This window comes from Oryx dammah, unplaced genomic scaffold (assembly GCF_014754425.2).
Source record: "Oryx dammah isolate SB20612 unplaced genomic scaffold, SCBI_Odam_1.1 HiC_scaffold_26, whole genome shotgun sequence".
Lineage (NCBI taxonomy): Eukaryota > Metazoa > Chordata > Mammalia > Artiodactyla > Bovidae > Oryx > Oryx dammah.
The window spans coordinates 88,375,601-88,392,065 of NW_024070210.1; the positions used below are offsets into that span (position 1 = coordinate 88,375,601).

General features: G+C 34.5%; 1 protein-coding gene across 2 annotated transcripts in view; it reads left to right on the forward strand.

Moving 5' to 3' along the window:
• Window positions 1-16,465, forward strand: part of DPP8 (dipeptidyl peptidase 8) — a 57,380-nt gene that overhangs the window by 12,202 nt on the left and 28,713 nt on the right. For both annotated transcript variants that reach the window (XR_005718584.1, XM_040225844.1), the window contains 5 exons: window positions 1,883-1,995; window positions 7,471-7,644; window positions 8,472-8,640; window positions 14,361-14,471; window positions 15,860-15,988. Coding sequence is in view for 1 of the 2 variants with exons in the window: in XM_040225844.1 (XP_040081778.1) it covers window positions 1,883-1,995; window positions 7,471-7,644; window positions 8,472-8,640; window positions 14,361-14,471; window positions 15,860-15,988 (696 nt within the window). In the remaining variant the exon portion in view is untranslated. The remainder of the gene's footprint in view (window positions 1-1,882; window positions 1,996-7,470; window positions 7,645-8,471; window positions 8,641-14,360; window positions 14,472-15,859; window positions 15,989-16,465) is intronic.

The following is a 16,465-nucleotide window of genomic DNA, read 5'->3' on the forward strand; positions in this document are numbered from 1 at the left end:
GGAGCACAGACTCTAGTGCTCGAGGCTTCAGTAGCTGCAGCGCGTGGGCTCCGTGCTGGCGATGCATGTGTTGAGTTGCCCTGTGACTTGTGGAATCTTCCTGGACCAAGGACTGAAACCGTGTCCTCTGCATTGGCAGGCTGATTCTTAATCCCTGGACCACCAGAGAAGTCCTGTTTAAAGTAATGAGCTTTTCAAGAAAGTTATATGCCATTTTATCTGCTCAAGTGTTTTATAGCTACCTGAATATTAATTTTTTCCATATAAGTTTGTTTCAAAAAAATTGATATACTTCAGACACGAGTAAATACTGTTGCGTCAACAAGAAAGAAACAATGGGAAAAGGTCATTCTGTGTTACACAGAGCTGGAGTGTGTGTACGTTAGAGGTTTTTATTGGTCACGGTTGTATCCTAGAAGACGTGGAGCAGTAGCAGTTTCAAGAGGGGAATGTGAAGGGATTGTGGGAAGTGACTCTCACTGAGAATAGATGAGAACCAGCTTTATCCTAGTTGCATACTGAAAGCTCTTAGAAGGGAAAGGCTTAAGGAGGATATGATCATATTTTGTCAGATTATGAATAGTATGGATAAGTGGCTGCTGTCTTAAGAAATATGTAACAAAGTAACTCTGGAATGTGCAAAGTAGATTTAAGGCAAAACTAAGTGCTGGGTTGGGGAGATCCCCTGGAGAAGGAAGTGGCGACCCACCACAGTATTCTTGCCTGGAGAGTCCCATGGTCAGAGGAGCCTGGCAGGCTACAGTCCATGGGGTCACAAAAGAGTCAGACACAGCTGAGCCACTAACACTCCCACAAATGCTGAAAATAATATCAGCTGATAACTAACTTTTTACTAAGGCAAGACAGACTAAGAAAGGTTTAGGTAAAACTTAGGATAATAAAGGGATACAGGAAGCTGTGGATCTCTGGGGACTCATCCCCAATCTTTGCAAGGGTTAGCATGGAAGTTAGCATGTCCTTCCACAGACTGCCTTCTCTGCCATTATTAGAAACACAAGGCTGAAGATTTATTCTGCTGGGAGAGAGTTTTTGTTCTTCCTGTGTTACTTACTTTCTCTTTCTCTCTCCCCTAGCTTTTTTTTGGAAGTGATACCTTTCTGGTACCTTTATGGTAGAGTAGAAGGACTTTATTTTACTATGAGTTTTCTTTGGTTCACCTCTTCATAACCATGTTGTATTTCTGTTACTTCTCTCTGTTATGTAGTTTATTCTACACTGCTGTGATCTTCCCATTCAGTTATCCTATGATTTCACAGAATAGACCCGTCTTCTACTTAGTATGGAACTCTTTCTTTCACAGTTTCTGAATAAAGGATAGAGAGACTTTTAGCAAATCAGATACCAGATTCTGTGTTGTTTTAATGTGAATGTGCTTTCATCTGAAGCCTATTAGTGATTATAGTGATAGATATTTATATTGAAGAAAAACTCGAATTCAGTTAGACCTATGTATATTTCTAAATAAATGCTGTAAATGATTCAGAAAAAGAAGCTTAATCATCTGAAGTTGTCACAAAGCACCCCCATTTGAAATCTAGTAAGTCTGTTGCCAATTTGTAAGACACTAACAATTTTTTAAAAACTAAAAATGACACTTAACCCTTACAACATCTTATACACCTTTTATGTTTGCTTTGAGAAGGACTAAAATTTGAACATTTTCTGGGAGCCTGGGTTTTACTGAAGAAAACTGCCATGGCATATGACGTGCGCATCTCTGCCTTGTTAACATGCATTATCGGTCCCATAGAGTACAGCATCCTGCAGTGTGTATAAGAGGCGTTGTGTACTTACTGCTGTGATTGTAGTAAACAGATTGCCATCTTTTAAAGTAACAAAAAATGATTGTTTTCTTTTATAGCTATGTCTGGCGAGAACAGAGAAAATACACTGTTTTATTCTGAAATTCCCAAAACCATCAACAGAGCAGCAGTCTTAATGCTCTCTTGGAAGCCTCTTTTGGATCTTTTTCAGGTAGGATTAAATGTTGTGATTATTATGATTTTGTGTATGTTTTTAGTATTGCATTTATTTAGGGGCAGAAATTCAATTGGGATCTTATATTTGAAGTAGGTATGAATCAAAAGGAATTAAGATATATGTTAATAAAGCAATAATAAATAAAAATAATTTTAAAAGACCAAGAAGCCATAATATAAAAAGAGAATTAAAACATTTTTATGTTTTTCCATGTATAACCCTGAAATTTCATTTAATTCTCAATATCTGAGACTAGGTATATTAGATGTTATTAATACAATTCAGGTTTTTTTTGGCTACCCAGTGTGGTGTGCCATGTATGATCTTAGTTCCCCTACCAGGGAGAAAACCCACACCCCCTGCAGTGGAAGCATGGACTCTTAACTACTAGACCACCAGGGAAGTTCCTGGATTTTTTTTTTTTTAATTACCTTCTCCCTGTTTAACCACCTTTCCCTTCTGTAAACTTGCTAGTTACATGGTTCTCACATTTTGGGAAAGAATTGTTCACATAAAAGAAGTAATATATATTTCCAGAAAGCTTTTACTTAAATCTTTAAATTGAATTTGTAGTTCTGATATTTAGTAACAGTACCAATATAAGGATTAAATAAAGGTACTAAGTTCAGTTTTTGTTTCTAAATAGCATGACTCAATTTAGGGAAAATCAAAGGTTAAGTTTTTTTCCTTCAATATTTTGTCTTTAGACAAAATGTAAATGGTCGAAAACATCAAAAGAACAAGATCATAGTTTGGGTACAGTTGTTTGCCTTTTAGGTTCTCACTTTATATTTTTACATTGAATATTATTGAATGGCATATTTGGGCTAAATGAACCAAAATGTGATATTTCTCTTAGGAAGTAAAAAAAAAAAAAAAAATAGCTTCCATGACAGCTAACCATTTTGACTATAACTGTTTATCAAGGATGTTGTTTTTCACATTGGTTTGTGATTTTTCTTTAAAGCAGAAACATTTCTTATTCTAAGAACAGTGTGTTGAACTAAAATAATGGTAATAATGGTAAATTAGTGAGTCAGAGGTTTTTGTGTTTTTTTTTTTTGAGGTCTATTATGGAACATTTCAAACCATACAAAAGTAGAATCCCATGTGAACTAGTTTTAACAATTATCACATCTTGGCCATCACTGTTTCATTACAGCCTTACCAGTCCCCACCCCCACTTTTCAGATTATTTTGAAAGAGCTCCCAAGTATATCATTTCACTCCTAAATCATGTCTCTAAAGAATATATATTCTTTAGAGACATTACCACAGTATCATCATATCTTAAAAAAATCATTAATTATTTCTTCATATGAAATATTCAAATTTTCTTGATTTTTAAGTAAATGTTCTCTTTTTTTTTTACACTTGATTTGTTAAATAGGATTGAAATAAGTTTCATATGTTACATTTGATTGATAGGTTTCTTAAGTTTCTTTTACTTTTAGTCCTCTGATTTTCTTTCTGTCCTTTTCTCCCCATTGTGGTTTATCTATTGAAGAAAGAGGGTCTGTTCTGCTGATTGTATTCCTATGGTGTTATTTGATACGTTCTTCAGTTTCCTATATTTCCTATAAATCGAAATAGGTAGTCAGATCTAGAAGCTCGATTAGACACAGGTTTGCTTCCCCTCCCCACCCAAGACTACTTTACAGATCAAAAAATTTGAAAGCAAGGTCTTGAACAAATAATTCTACACCATGTCCATAGCAGCATAATTCATAATAGCCAAAGTGTCCATGGACAGATGAACGAATAAATAAAATCTGGCATATACATGTGATAGAATATTATTCAGCCTTAAAAAGGAAGGAAATTGTAACATGCTACAACATCAAGGAACCATGAAGACACTATGATAAGTGAAATAAGCCAATCACGAAAGGACAAATGCTATATGACTCCACTTATATGGGATGCCCAAAGTAGTCAAATAGACTGCCAGAATGGTAGTTGCCAGGGACTGAGGGAGAGAAAAGTGAGGAGGTGCTGTCTAATAAGTTTAACGGATATAGAGTTTCAGTTTTGCAAAATGGCAAAGTTCTGGGGATGGGTTGCACAACAATGTGAATATAATTAACAGTACTGAATGGTACACTTTAAAAAGTCGTTAAGGTGGTAAATTTTATATTTATTATTTATATGTATATATATATTTTTGTACAATTTAAAAAGTAAAGAATACTTCATCAATAATGTTGTATGCCCCCATCAAAAGTCATATAGAGCTTTAGTTGCTTGTGATGATAGCATCATTTGATCATTACCTAGATCTATTATAAAACAGTGAGTTTTTATCATTCCTTCTTCATTTATTAACTGAGAAATTTCTATAAGAAGAAAACTGCTATTCAACAATTATTCAGTTATCCTGAGGAGGAGTTCACGATAGAACGGCAGGCTGTTTCTTTCCTTTATTTCCCATTTTTCAAACGCAGTCTTCTCTGTGTGATAAATTAGGAGTTTTGGAGGGTATTTTGTTTCCATTTTTATATCTTTATTAACTTACAGTGTAAGCCTGTTTGGTATCTTTTGATCCATTGACAGTTGTTATTCTTATTGTACAAATTATCTTATTTTTGACTGTTAGAATCCCCATCAACTTGACATATCAAATCACTTTGACATGATCCTGGTAGTAGTTGGTATTTCTCTTACTTGGTGGTATGGAGATGTTTCATGATCATCTTTCACATCGCTTTTTCCATGCTTGGAATCAGCCATATCTGTCTGCTTCCTTTAGAGGGAAGTGGTATTAAGAGACTTTGATTTGGGTACTAGATACTGAGGGATAAGCTGTATACATAATCTTTGTTTTTACATCTGTGTAGTGTTGTACAGACAAATCATATTCAACGAGTTCCCTCTTGATGGACATTTTAGTTATTTTCAATCTTTGTATTATAAATAGTACTGCAGTAAAATGGCTTGGGCATACAACTTTTTACATTTTGCCAGTGTATCTTTAAACTAGATTCCTAGAGCCGAAATCATTGGACCAAACGGTACATGGTTTTGTAACTTTGCTAGGTATCAAATTTCCTTCCATAGGAGCTGTGCCATTATGAATTTCCATCAGCAAGGAATAATTGTACCTGTTTTCCCATAGATTCTCCAACACAGTTTGTAGTCAGACATTTGGATTTTTTGCAAATCTGATAGAAATGCTATCCCAATTGTAGTTTAATTTGCTATTCTTTTATAGGGAGAGTTGATCATCTTTTTATCTATAAACCATTTTTATGTAATGTGGTCCTTTTTTCATTTTTAGAAGCCTTTTATTTCCTGGAGATATTAACCCTTTGTCTGTGATATAGTTTCAGATGTTTTCATGAAGTTGTAATTTGTATTTTTACTTTCTTTATGGTGTATGTGTGTGTGGGCATGTGCTCATGCACCACATGAAAGATTTTTGTATGATAAAATGTATCCTTTTGATATTGCTTCTAGAATTTGTCTATCATAGGACAGTTTTTCTGTACTCGGGTTATAAAAGAATTTACCCATGTTTTCATCTAGTGCTTTGTATGGTTTCACTTTTTAAAGGTTTATTGATATAGTTGACATAAAAATTGCACGTATTCAAGTGTATGATTTAATAGATTTGGATATGCATACATACTTTTTTTTTCATTAAACATGATTTTTTAAAGCAATTTTAGGCTTACCATAAAGTTGAGAGAAAAATACAAGGATTTCAATCCTTATGATTATTTTATTTATTAAATTTTTATTAGAGTATAGTTGGCTTACAGTGTTATCTTAGTTTCAGGTATACAGCAGAGTGAATCAGTTATACATTTACATATACACGCTCTTTTAGCTTATTGTCTCATATAGGCCATTACAGAATACTGAGTGAGTTTCCTGTGGTATAGAGTAGGTCCTTACCAGTTATCTGTTTTATACATAATAGTCTGTATATGTCAGTCCCAATCTCCCAATTTATCCCTCCTCCCACTTACTTGGTATCTATATTTATTTTTAGATTCCACATATAAGCAGTATCATATCTTTGACTTTATTCACTGTGGCAATCTCTGGGTCCATCCATATTGCTGCAAATGGCATTATTTCATCCTTTTTTGTGGCTGAGTGATATTCCGTTATACATACATATGTACCATATCTGTTTTGTTTATTCGTCTGCTGATGCATATCTAGGTTGCTTCCGTGTCCGGGCTACTGTAAGTAGTGCTGCAGTGCATGTTGAGGTGCATGTATCTTTTTAAATCATGTGTTCTTCCGGATATATAAACTTGACTACTTTTAAAGTACTAGTTCTTAAGATGTCCCTAATGGTCCAGTGACTGGGATTCCATGCTTCCACTGTGGGAGACCAAAGTTTGATTTGGAAACTAAAATCCTGCAAGCTGTGGCATGGCTAAATAAAATAATTAATCGTTAATAGCAGAAACCATGTCTGTTTCCCTTATTTATCCCTTTATTTATCATAAAGAGCTCTTAGGGAAGCTGTGGATATAAATTCTTGAAACTAGCACTTACTAGATTTGTTTTCTTTATGTTTCTTCTTATACATGTGAAATTATATATATATGTATCAGATAATACTTTTAGTTTGGGAAGGCCCCTCATCATCATCAATCATTAATTACAAATATTCTTTGAGGGAGATTTTAGCTGTTGCTTTAAGTGGGAAAACAAAATGAGACAGATTATGCTCTCAAGGTTTTTTTTAATTCATTTACTGAAAGAAAGTGAAAAACAAAACTATAGCCAAATGAGTAAAAGAGATAGTAACTCTTATATAAATATCAGGAAACTTTCCTGGCCAGTGTTGATTTAGGGCTAAGGTTTTGGGATAACAGTAAAACTCAGATGGATAGAAAGAAAAATGGCCTCTCGGTGTGAAGGGAAATGGAACAAAGGCCGGGAGCCAGAACACCACATACTGGGTTTTACATCAGTGATGTGATGGGCCTGACCTGGGGTTTTATTAGAGTAGTATTAGCGGATGTAGTGGAAAGGTACTAATGACAGCTGATGTTTGAGAACTTTACTCTGTGCCAGTCATTGTGCTAATAAACATTTTACATATTTTTATCTAAGTTAATCTTCACAGTGCTGAAGTAAATGGTTTATTACTACTCTGAAAGTGAAGAAAACTACTTTTGAAGAAATTAAACTACTTCAGAGTCTCCTCTTAAATGCATGCCGCGCTGCTGTATTACATTTAAGTTGTAGGAGATCTTGAATGCCAAGTCAAAGTGATGGAGCTTAACTCTTGCTCTCTAATGTATGCAGTATTCATCTAGGGACCTTTTACCAAATTTTTCAGCAGACTTCCCCAAATTAATCTGTTTAAAGTTGTAACAAATTTTGGGATCACTCAAAATGTAAACTCAGTAATACTGTAGATGCTAGAATTTCAGTGCTATTAATAAAAGCAAAAAGCTGGCTTTCAGAAAACTGGAATAGGAGACCTCTCTCCTTCTGCATTAGGCGACACTGGACTATGGAATGTATTCTCGAGAAGAAGAACTATTACGGGAAAGAAAACGCATTGGAACAGTTGGAATTGCTTCTTATGATTATCACCAAGGAAGTGGAACATTTCTATTTCAAGCTGGTAGTGGAATTTACCATGTAAAAGATGGAGGGCCACAAGGATTTACTGTAAGTTGATTTTACTACTTGATAAACTGTTAGGTGTCCTAAAATTATTTGTGTCCAAATCAGAAAGATAGTTAAACTAAAAAATTCTGCTTACCAGTTATTTACCACTAACTTAGTAGTAAAGAAAATAGGAAATATGGGTATTAATTTCCAATTTTTAGTTAATAATTTTTCAGTGACATTAGTTATATAATTTTAAAATACTGAAAACACTTGTTATGTAGGAAGAGCTAGTAAAGGGAATCAGTGTGCCATTTGTTGTGTAATTGCTGAGTTGGATTTTCAAAGATAATGATATCACAAGACAATCCCTTTATGATTCTTCTAAAAGCTTAATTCATCTCAGTAGTTTTAAATTTTGATTTTATTCCAGGCAGTTTTTTATGTGATATTAGAACTGTTCTTCTGATAGAATTGTGATGCTTCTAGCTTTCATTATAATTTTATGAACAGATTATTTTATACTGGTAAGATGGAAACATTTAATAAGTGAAATAGGCGTATAAGTTTAATAAAAGTATGCAACAAATGATAATTACTCTATTTAACAGGTTTGGTCAACAAAATTTGTGAGGTGCTGTTATATTGTCTTTATTTCCATTCCTGTTATGCTTAGCTTATTAATTCATAGGAAAAAAATGATTCGTTTCTTGTAAGTTAAGGCATATAAGTACATTTTTCTGGAGAGCAGTTATCACAGTTGATATTATACTTGGGATTATTATTCATTTTATCGGAAGGGTGCCAGTAAACACCCTGTATTGTATGTATGTAAATACGTATGTATAAGCCTGATACTTGCCTTTAAATGTTGTTTACTTTTCTAGCAACAACCCTTACGGCCCAATTTAGTGGAGACTAGTTGTCCCAACATTCGGATGGATCCAAAACTATGCCCAGCTGATCCAGACTGGATTGCTTTTATACATAGCAATGATATTTGGATATCAAACATTGTAACGAGAGAAGAAAGGAGGCTCACTTATGTGCACAATGGTAATTCAGGTTCTTCAAATCAATTTTCCTAAAAAGTATTTTTAAAATTTAATTTGCTTTTGCTTACATTTTGAAATCAAAGCGTGCTGGATGATCTTTATATTTTAAATTTAAATCTTTAAAATTAAAAAACAAATAGAACTTTTTTTATAAACTTGTATATATCACGTATAGAATGCTGCTTGTTTCTTTTGAAGTTGATGGCTATGTTTAATGTCTTGATTTTGCTGATATTATAGGTGTCTTCACATGTCCAGAATAATCAAGTATATATTCAATGCGTGCACTTTTAATGTCAGTTATACCTCAGTAAACCTTAGAAAAGATGATAGTGAAGCTTAAAACAACAAAAAGAATACAAGTTTCTGAGAACACTAGATTACATAAAATTTCCTATGGGGTAAAAGAAAGAACTACCTCTACCACCACCAAAAATGAAATAACAAACAAAAAGAATCATTGTAATGCTACCTTGTTTAAATGGTTATTTTCAGACAGCACAACAGTAGCACTTCTCTGATTGAAATTAAAATTTAATTTAAAAAAATCTTGTTTTTAGGAAAACAAACAGAAAAACTCAATACATACTGTAAGAACTACTTAAAAATGTATTTTCCCTTTTTGGAGAGCCTGCTTAGTTATTTTGTCATAATAGGAAAAATAAAACTTTCTGTGTTTTGGAAATATTTAATTTTTATTGAAATGACTTTAATAATGCTAAGCACTACTAAAAGGGCTTCCCTTGTGGCTCAGCTGGTAAAGAATCCGCCTGCAATGCAGGAGACCTCGGTTCGATCCCTGGGTTAGGACAATCCCCTGGAGAAGGAAAGGCCACCTATTCCAGTATTCTGGCCTAGAGAATTCCTTGGGCTATATATATAGCCCATGGGGTCGCAAAGAGTCAGACATGACTGAGCCACTTTCACTAAAGGCACAGAAATGATATGGATTTTTTTCCTTTTTCCTCTAAAGCTTTTATGCAAATGAAAGAAGGGAAGTAGTGTTTTTTGTGTTTTTTTTTAACATGGAAATAGACCTTAAGGTTAAGCTCCATGATGAAGGACAGTCCCTCTAAAAATTTATTGTCCAACTTTCCCATAATTTGATGGTCATAAAACTGATTTATTGGGCATGGGCATCTTCCTTAATAAGTTATTTTAGAATATGATAGTGAGTTGGCAACAGTTTTTTCATCATTAGAATAGTCAGTGTTATAGAAGAAGCCTTTTCCTGAACAACTTACATTGATTTAAAACACTGAATAGAAGTCAAGAAATCTGTTCTAACCATTGTCAAACAACAAAGATATATCAAGTTCCTGTGTGCCAGACAATGTGGAAGGAACTAAGGATACAGAATTGAATAAGACATAGTCCTGGCCCTATAGGAAACTTTATAAACAAATAACAGAACAGAATGATAAATAGCAAACATTGGGTGTTATAAGAGTACAAGCCAGGGTAGTGGTCCCAGGAGGCTTACCTGAAGAGATGATACTTCGTGAAGTCGCTCAGTCGTGTCCAACTCTGTGGGACCCCGTGGACTGTAGCCCACCAGGCTCCTCTGTCCATGGGATTCTCCAGGCAAGAATACTGGAGTGGGTTGTCATTTCCTTCTCCAGGGGATCTTCCCGACCCAGGGATCGAACCCAGGTCTCCTGCATTGCAGGCAGACACTTTAACCTTTGAGCCACCAGAGATGACACTTAAACTGCTCTCAAATAGTGACTGTACATTAGCCAGTACACTCCAGGCAAGAGGACGGCCTGGAAAGGCCTTGATGCAGAAGGCGCCATAGTTTGTATGAATTAGAAGCAGTCCTATGCTCCTAAAGCATGAGGTATGAGTCAAGATACAGAGAAAGATGAGGCTGGAACATAAGGGCAAGGAGAGGGTGGACAATTTCTTATGTAAATGAACATGGCCTTTATCATGATATGGGGGTTCATTGGAAAAAGCTTTTAGCAGTTGAGTAGTGTGGTCAGAGTCATATTGTAGATAAATTGTTCTGAATACTTTGTGAAAGTTATATTTGAGAAGTGCAAGTCTAGAGAGAGGGCAAAGCTTAACTAGTGTAAATACTGTAGATACCCAGGTTTTCACAACCTAAAACTAGGGTGTAGAATAGAGAAAAGGGGGTGGAGTAGGGAAATTTTTAATTAAAATGTCCATATTTTGGTGTTTAATGAGTCTTCATCTGGAGTCAGAAAGTCGGGACAGCTACCACTGGCAAAACAAAGTTTAGGTTAGTAGTTAGTAAATCTGGGTTGGAAATCCTAGCCATTTGTTAATGGTTTCAACAAACATTAGAGACTCACTATGTACTAGTTATTGCACTTGAGGCTGGGACTGCTTTGACAGAGACTGTTAGAAATAAGGCATGTTTTTAGTCTGTATATTTTTTCCTTCAGTAGAATTGTTTTCCATACAGGATTATTGTGAAAATTGGCAGAATTTAAAGTAGAAACTACTGAGATCCTGCTGGATGTGTGTGTATGCTAGATGTGTGTGTGTTGGAATTTATTTTACAGATCTGAGAAGTGATTCTCTCGTGTGACATTTCTCTTTTAACAGTTTTATTTATATTTGGCTGTGCTGGGTCTCCGCTGCTGCGTAGGCTTTTCTGTAGTTGCGGTGAGTGGGGGCTACTCTTCGTTGCCATGTGTAGGCTGCTTATCGTGGTAGCCTCTTTTGTTGCAGAGCAAGGGCTGCAGGCACGTGGCCTTCAGTAGTTGACGCACATGGGCTCAGTATTTGCGCTCACAGGCTCTAGAGCACAGACTCAGTAGTTGTGCACAGGTTTAGTTGCTCCGTGGTATATGGGATCTTCCCGGACCTGGCATTGAACCTGTGTCTCCTGCATTGATTGGTAGGCAGATTCTTTACCACTGAGCCAGCAGGGAAGCCCACTATAATAGTATTTTTATTAATTTCTTTTCTGTGCATGTAGGTATATAGTATATTTTTTATTTTCAGGGTTAGTGTAGTAGTTAAAAGTACCATCTAGAACTGGAGTATCTAGATTTGAGTCTCATCTACTCTTTTTTCATATCTGTGAAAAGGTTAATGAATAGCATGTCATCATAGGTTGTTATTGAAGTTTTAATATTTGTAAAGTGTTTTAGACAGAGTCTGAAATTTGTTTATTTAGAAAAGTAGGTAGAGAGTAAGCATCATCACTTTTATTTCTCTTATCACAATAAATTTCCAAATGAAAGTCTTCTTTTGCATGGGTTTATTAGTCACTCAGCATGTGCATTTGCTTATTCTCTGCCTGTATATAGAGAAACTTAAAAGTAACGTCATACCAACCTCTACTCTCAAAGGACATATCTTATTGGGAGAACAAGGTGATACCATTTATTCATCTAATTAATCTTAGTGTTTGAGGTCATCACCAGGGACGCCTGTAATAAGTGATAGATATAAATGAGTGATACATATTATCACATCTACAGGAGAACAAAACATAAAAGAGTATGGGAGGTATAACTTTGGAGTCGTTGAATGATCCAAGAAAGCTGAACACTGATGGCTACATCATAAATTACAAAATTCAGAAACCCGGAAAGTGGAGCTTAGTTTTGATTAAGTTGGTGTGAAAACTTCTTTGGTGGCAAGATGTGACCTGAACTGACCTGAAGTTATTTATAATCCTAATCCTCCTTAGTTTGCCTATTCCTAAATTTGCTGCAGGAATATTAGTGTATTTGATTACCCTGCTGGAGATATGACATAATTACGTGTTGATATATAAACATTAAAAGAATCCCCCAGATTCTATGTTCTGAACACTTCTGGACTCAAAATTTTGTTGTTGTTTTTTCACCTGATTTTTATTTTATATTAGAGTATAGTTGGTTTACAGTATTGTGTTAGTTTTAGGTGTATAGCAGTGATTCAGTTATACCTATTCTTTTCCAAATGATTTTCCCATTTAGATTATTACAGAATATTGAGTAGAGTTCCCTGTGATTTACAGTAAGTCCTTTTGGCTTATCTAATATTTTATATATAGTAGTTTATTTATGTTAAGAGTGCCAGTTTCTTTCTTTTACGTGTGTGTATAGAAACCAATATTTGTTGTTTAGTCACTAGTGGTGTCCAACTCTTTTGCCATTTCCTTCTCAAAATATTTTGGTAAGGAGCAACTGGTTCATATTACACATGCTTTTCAGACAATATATAGAAAATACAGATAAGAAAAAAATAATACATTGAAACTTACCTGTAAAATTAAAATCACTGAAATATCACTATACACCCATTAGAATTGGAGAAGAATTGTCATACATTGCTAGTAAGTGTATAAAATAATACAGATACTTTGGAAAACTATGTGGCAGTTTCTTATAAATTTAAACATAAAATTATCACACTACCCAGCCATTCTAGTCCTAGGTTTTTATTCAAAGAAATGAAAACACATGTTCACAGAGATTTTTATACAAGAATGATTTCTGCTGAGCTCTTACAGATTTTGGTCTGTTGGCTAAATGCACATAGCTTAGCTAACTGTTAGGATTGGATGAAACCTATGAATATAATAAATGTCAGAAGACCTATAAGTACTTAACCTATCATTGTATATCAGAATTTCCATGGGGATAATTCAAACTTCTGTCAGTATCCTGACTGATCAGAAAACTTGAATGAAAATCAGAAATCTCAGGGAAAAACACAAAAACCTTTTCTGCAGAGTAAACTATAAACATCAAATAAGATTAAACTAAAATCTTACATTTTTATAAATTGATAAATGACATTTATCAATTAATAAATGACATTTTTAAACAAATACTTAGTTTGCTTCAGATAAATTTTTTCTGACCAAATGTGTGAGTTTCAGAATTGAAAAATAAAATTCTTAGCTGAAACTGATGTATCAGACTTCTGTTTTGTTGTAAGGTCAAGTTTCATAGAAACTATAAGAATATATTTACTTGTACACAAACTCACTGTGGAATGTGAAGTTTTTGAGATGGAGAGATAACTTGAATTCTGTGAACACCCCAATAAATGTGACTAGTGTCAGAAAAATAAAAGAATGATTTTAACATCTTTATTCATAATAGCAACTAGAAGCTGTTCAGATGTCCATTAACAGATGAGTGGATAAAAAAATTGTGATATACAATGGATTACCACTCAGCAACAAACATAAAGTATGTACTATATGATTTCACTTACATGAAAGTCTGGAATATGTAAAAATAACCTTTGGTGATAGACATCAGATCAGTGGTGCTTCTGAGGTAGGAATGGACATTGACTGGGAAGGGACATGAGAATGGAAATATTCTGTGTCTTGGTAGGCTTAGGAGAGTTACAAGGCACCATGACCCTTCTCGTGTATTCTCTTCCCCATGGTCCTAGCTAAATGGGAAAATAAAACCTGACATTTATGGAGCACATACTACGATGGTTCAGGCTTTGTTGCAAGTACTTTCTGAAAAATAGCTCATTTAGTCCTCATAACGACCATATAAAGTAGGTTCTTATTCCCATTTACAAATGGGACACTGCAACGGAATGTGATCAGGTGATTTGCCCAGGATCAGTCACTTGGTGGATGATGGAGTCCAGATTTGAATTCAGTCTATTTGGCTTCACGGTTCACCATGATACTATAGCTGCCTTTCAAAATAAATGGATCATTGTGCTTTGTACCTGTGAAAAGATGAGAACTTCTGTGAAAATTTTGCCTTTATGTTTGTTTAGAGCTAGCCAACATGGAAGAGGATCCCAGATCAGCCGGAGTTGCTACCTTTGTTCTTCAAGAAGAATTTGATAGATACTCTGGTTATTGGTGGTGTCCAGAAGCTGAAACAAGTAAGAGGGTTCAAAATAATATACTATAAGTCAGTTAAAGTATTATGAGATTCAACTACCAGTTAGTTAACTGCACAGATTCTTAATTCTGAATAGTAGATTCTTAAGTGATGAAGATTGGATCTTACTAGTAGTTACTGCGAATATTCATGCTGTATACCACCATAATGAATTCTCATAAAAAAACAATTAGTTGTATTATGGTTCAGTGCCCCAGGTCCTTCAACTCTTCTTGCCAGTTTTTCTTTCTTTTTTCATTTTTAATCTTGGCATGGCTGCACCATGCGGCTTATGGGATCTTAGTTCCTCTATCAGGGATCGAACCTGTGCCCCCTGCCTTGACAGCACAGAGTCTCAACCATTGGAGCACGTGGAAGTCCCGCCAGTTTTTCATCTAGAAGCTGATTGGTGGCAACTAAAAATACCACCCTTTAGTGGGAGTTGCTATAAAAATACAGGATTGCCTAGAGAGTCTGCATGAACAGATGACCAAATTAGTATATGAATGGATCAGGAAAAAAAGGCAAAAATTCCTTTTTTCTTTGTAAATTCACAAGTATTTCACTAGCTGAGAAACAGCTCTCTAAAGCAGAAGCTTTCAAACTTTTTGACTGTGATCTGGTTAGAAATTTGCTTTACATTCTAGCCTAATACATTGTACATATATTCTATATAAAACTGAAAACAAATTTCGTGAAGCAGTACCTAATCTTACATGTAATGCACTCATATATTTTTTTTGCTTGTCTTATTTTTAAAATGCTGATTATGACCAGCTAAAAGATTTCATGACCCACTAATGGATTGCACGTAGCATTCTGAACACATCTCTAAGGGACCATGAAAAGTATTTATATTTAAGCCATATCTTAGATTTGGACATTTTAAGATGTAAAATGTTTTGCCATAACTATGTTGTTAGAACAAGATTATGACATGAATTAGAGAAACCATTAAAAAAAACCTGGACTCTTAAAGTGGGGTTTTATTTTGTTACAGAAAATATTGTAAGTGTAATAATTCCTGAAAGGAATACATTTTAAGGTATACAGGAACTGAAATACTTCACAAATCTGTTTCTTCGTGTGTGTGTGTGTGTGTGTGTGAACTGAAATACTTCACAAATTTGTTTCTTCGTGTGTGTGTGTGTGTGTGTGTATCTTCAGTTTTTATCTCCAAGAGTAGTAACCTTTAACCAATAAAAGTGGCTTAGCAGTAACTCACCTTGCTACTGCAAAGATTAGTAGTATTTTCATACATGAAAGGCAATATATTTTATACATAAACTATTTTTTACTATGGGAAATAAAATACTAGAGGGAATGGTCAATTGTGATGATTTTCTGGCATAATGCTCCCAGATTTTCAATATTTAATTTTCTTTTAAGCTCCCAGTGGCAGTAAAATTCTTAGAATTCTATATGAAGAAAATGATGAATCTGAGGTGGAAATTATTCATGTTACATCCCCTATGTTGGAAACAAGGAGAGCAGATTCATTCCGTTATCCTAAAACAGGTACTGCATTCCATTGATGTTTATATACACTCATTCCTACTTTTCAAACAAGATTCTTCTGCATTCATTCAAAAGTTTGGTTAACATTGATCCTTTACAGACTGAAGGATAGATTGTTAAGTGTCTCTGAAGTAAATTTTTTTTAATTATAGGCTGATCCTTTTAAATTATTTCAAAGGTAGGGAAGTGCACAAAACTGATTATTTCAAGGAAAGGATAAAGAAGTATCTTTGCTACAAAATAAAGACTTTTAAGGGATTATATTCTTAATAAATTAGCAATTTTTTCCCCATATTGCTATTTACAGCATTTCAATTGTGAAATGATATAGGATTCCCCTTCATTACCTACTAATTCCTAATGTTTCTTGGCTCCTTCTTTTAAAGTCATATTGAAAATTATGAATTTGAGATAGAATTTTGAGTTTTTAATATAATAAAGCCCTGACTAAATGCAATATTCCTGATTTGACTAAAA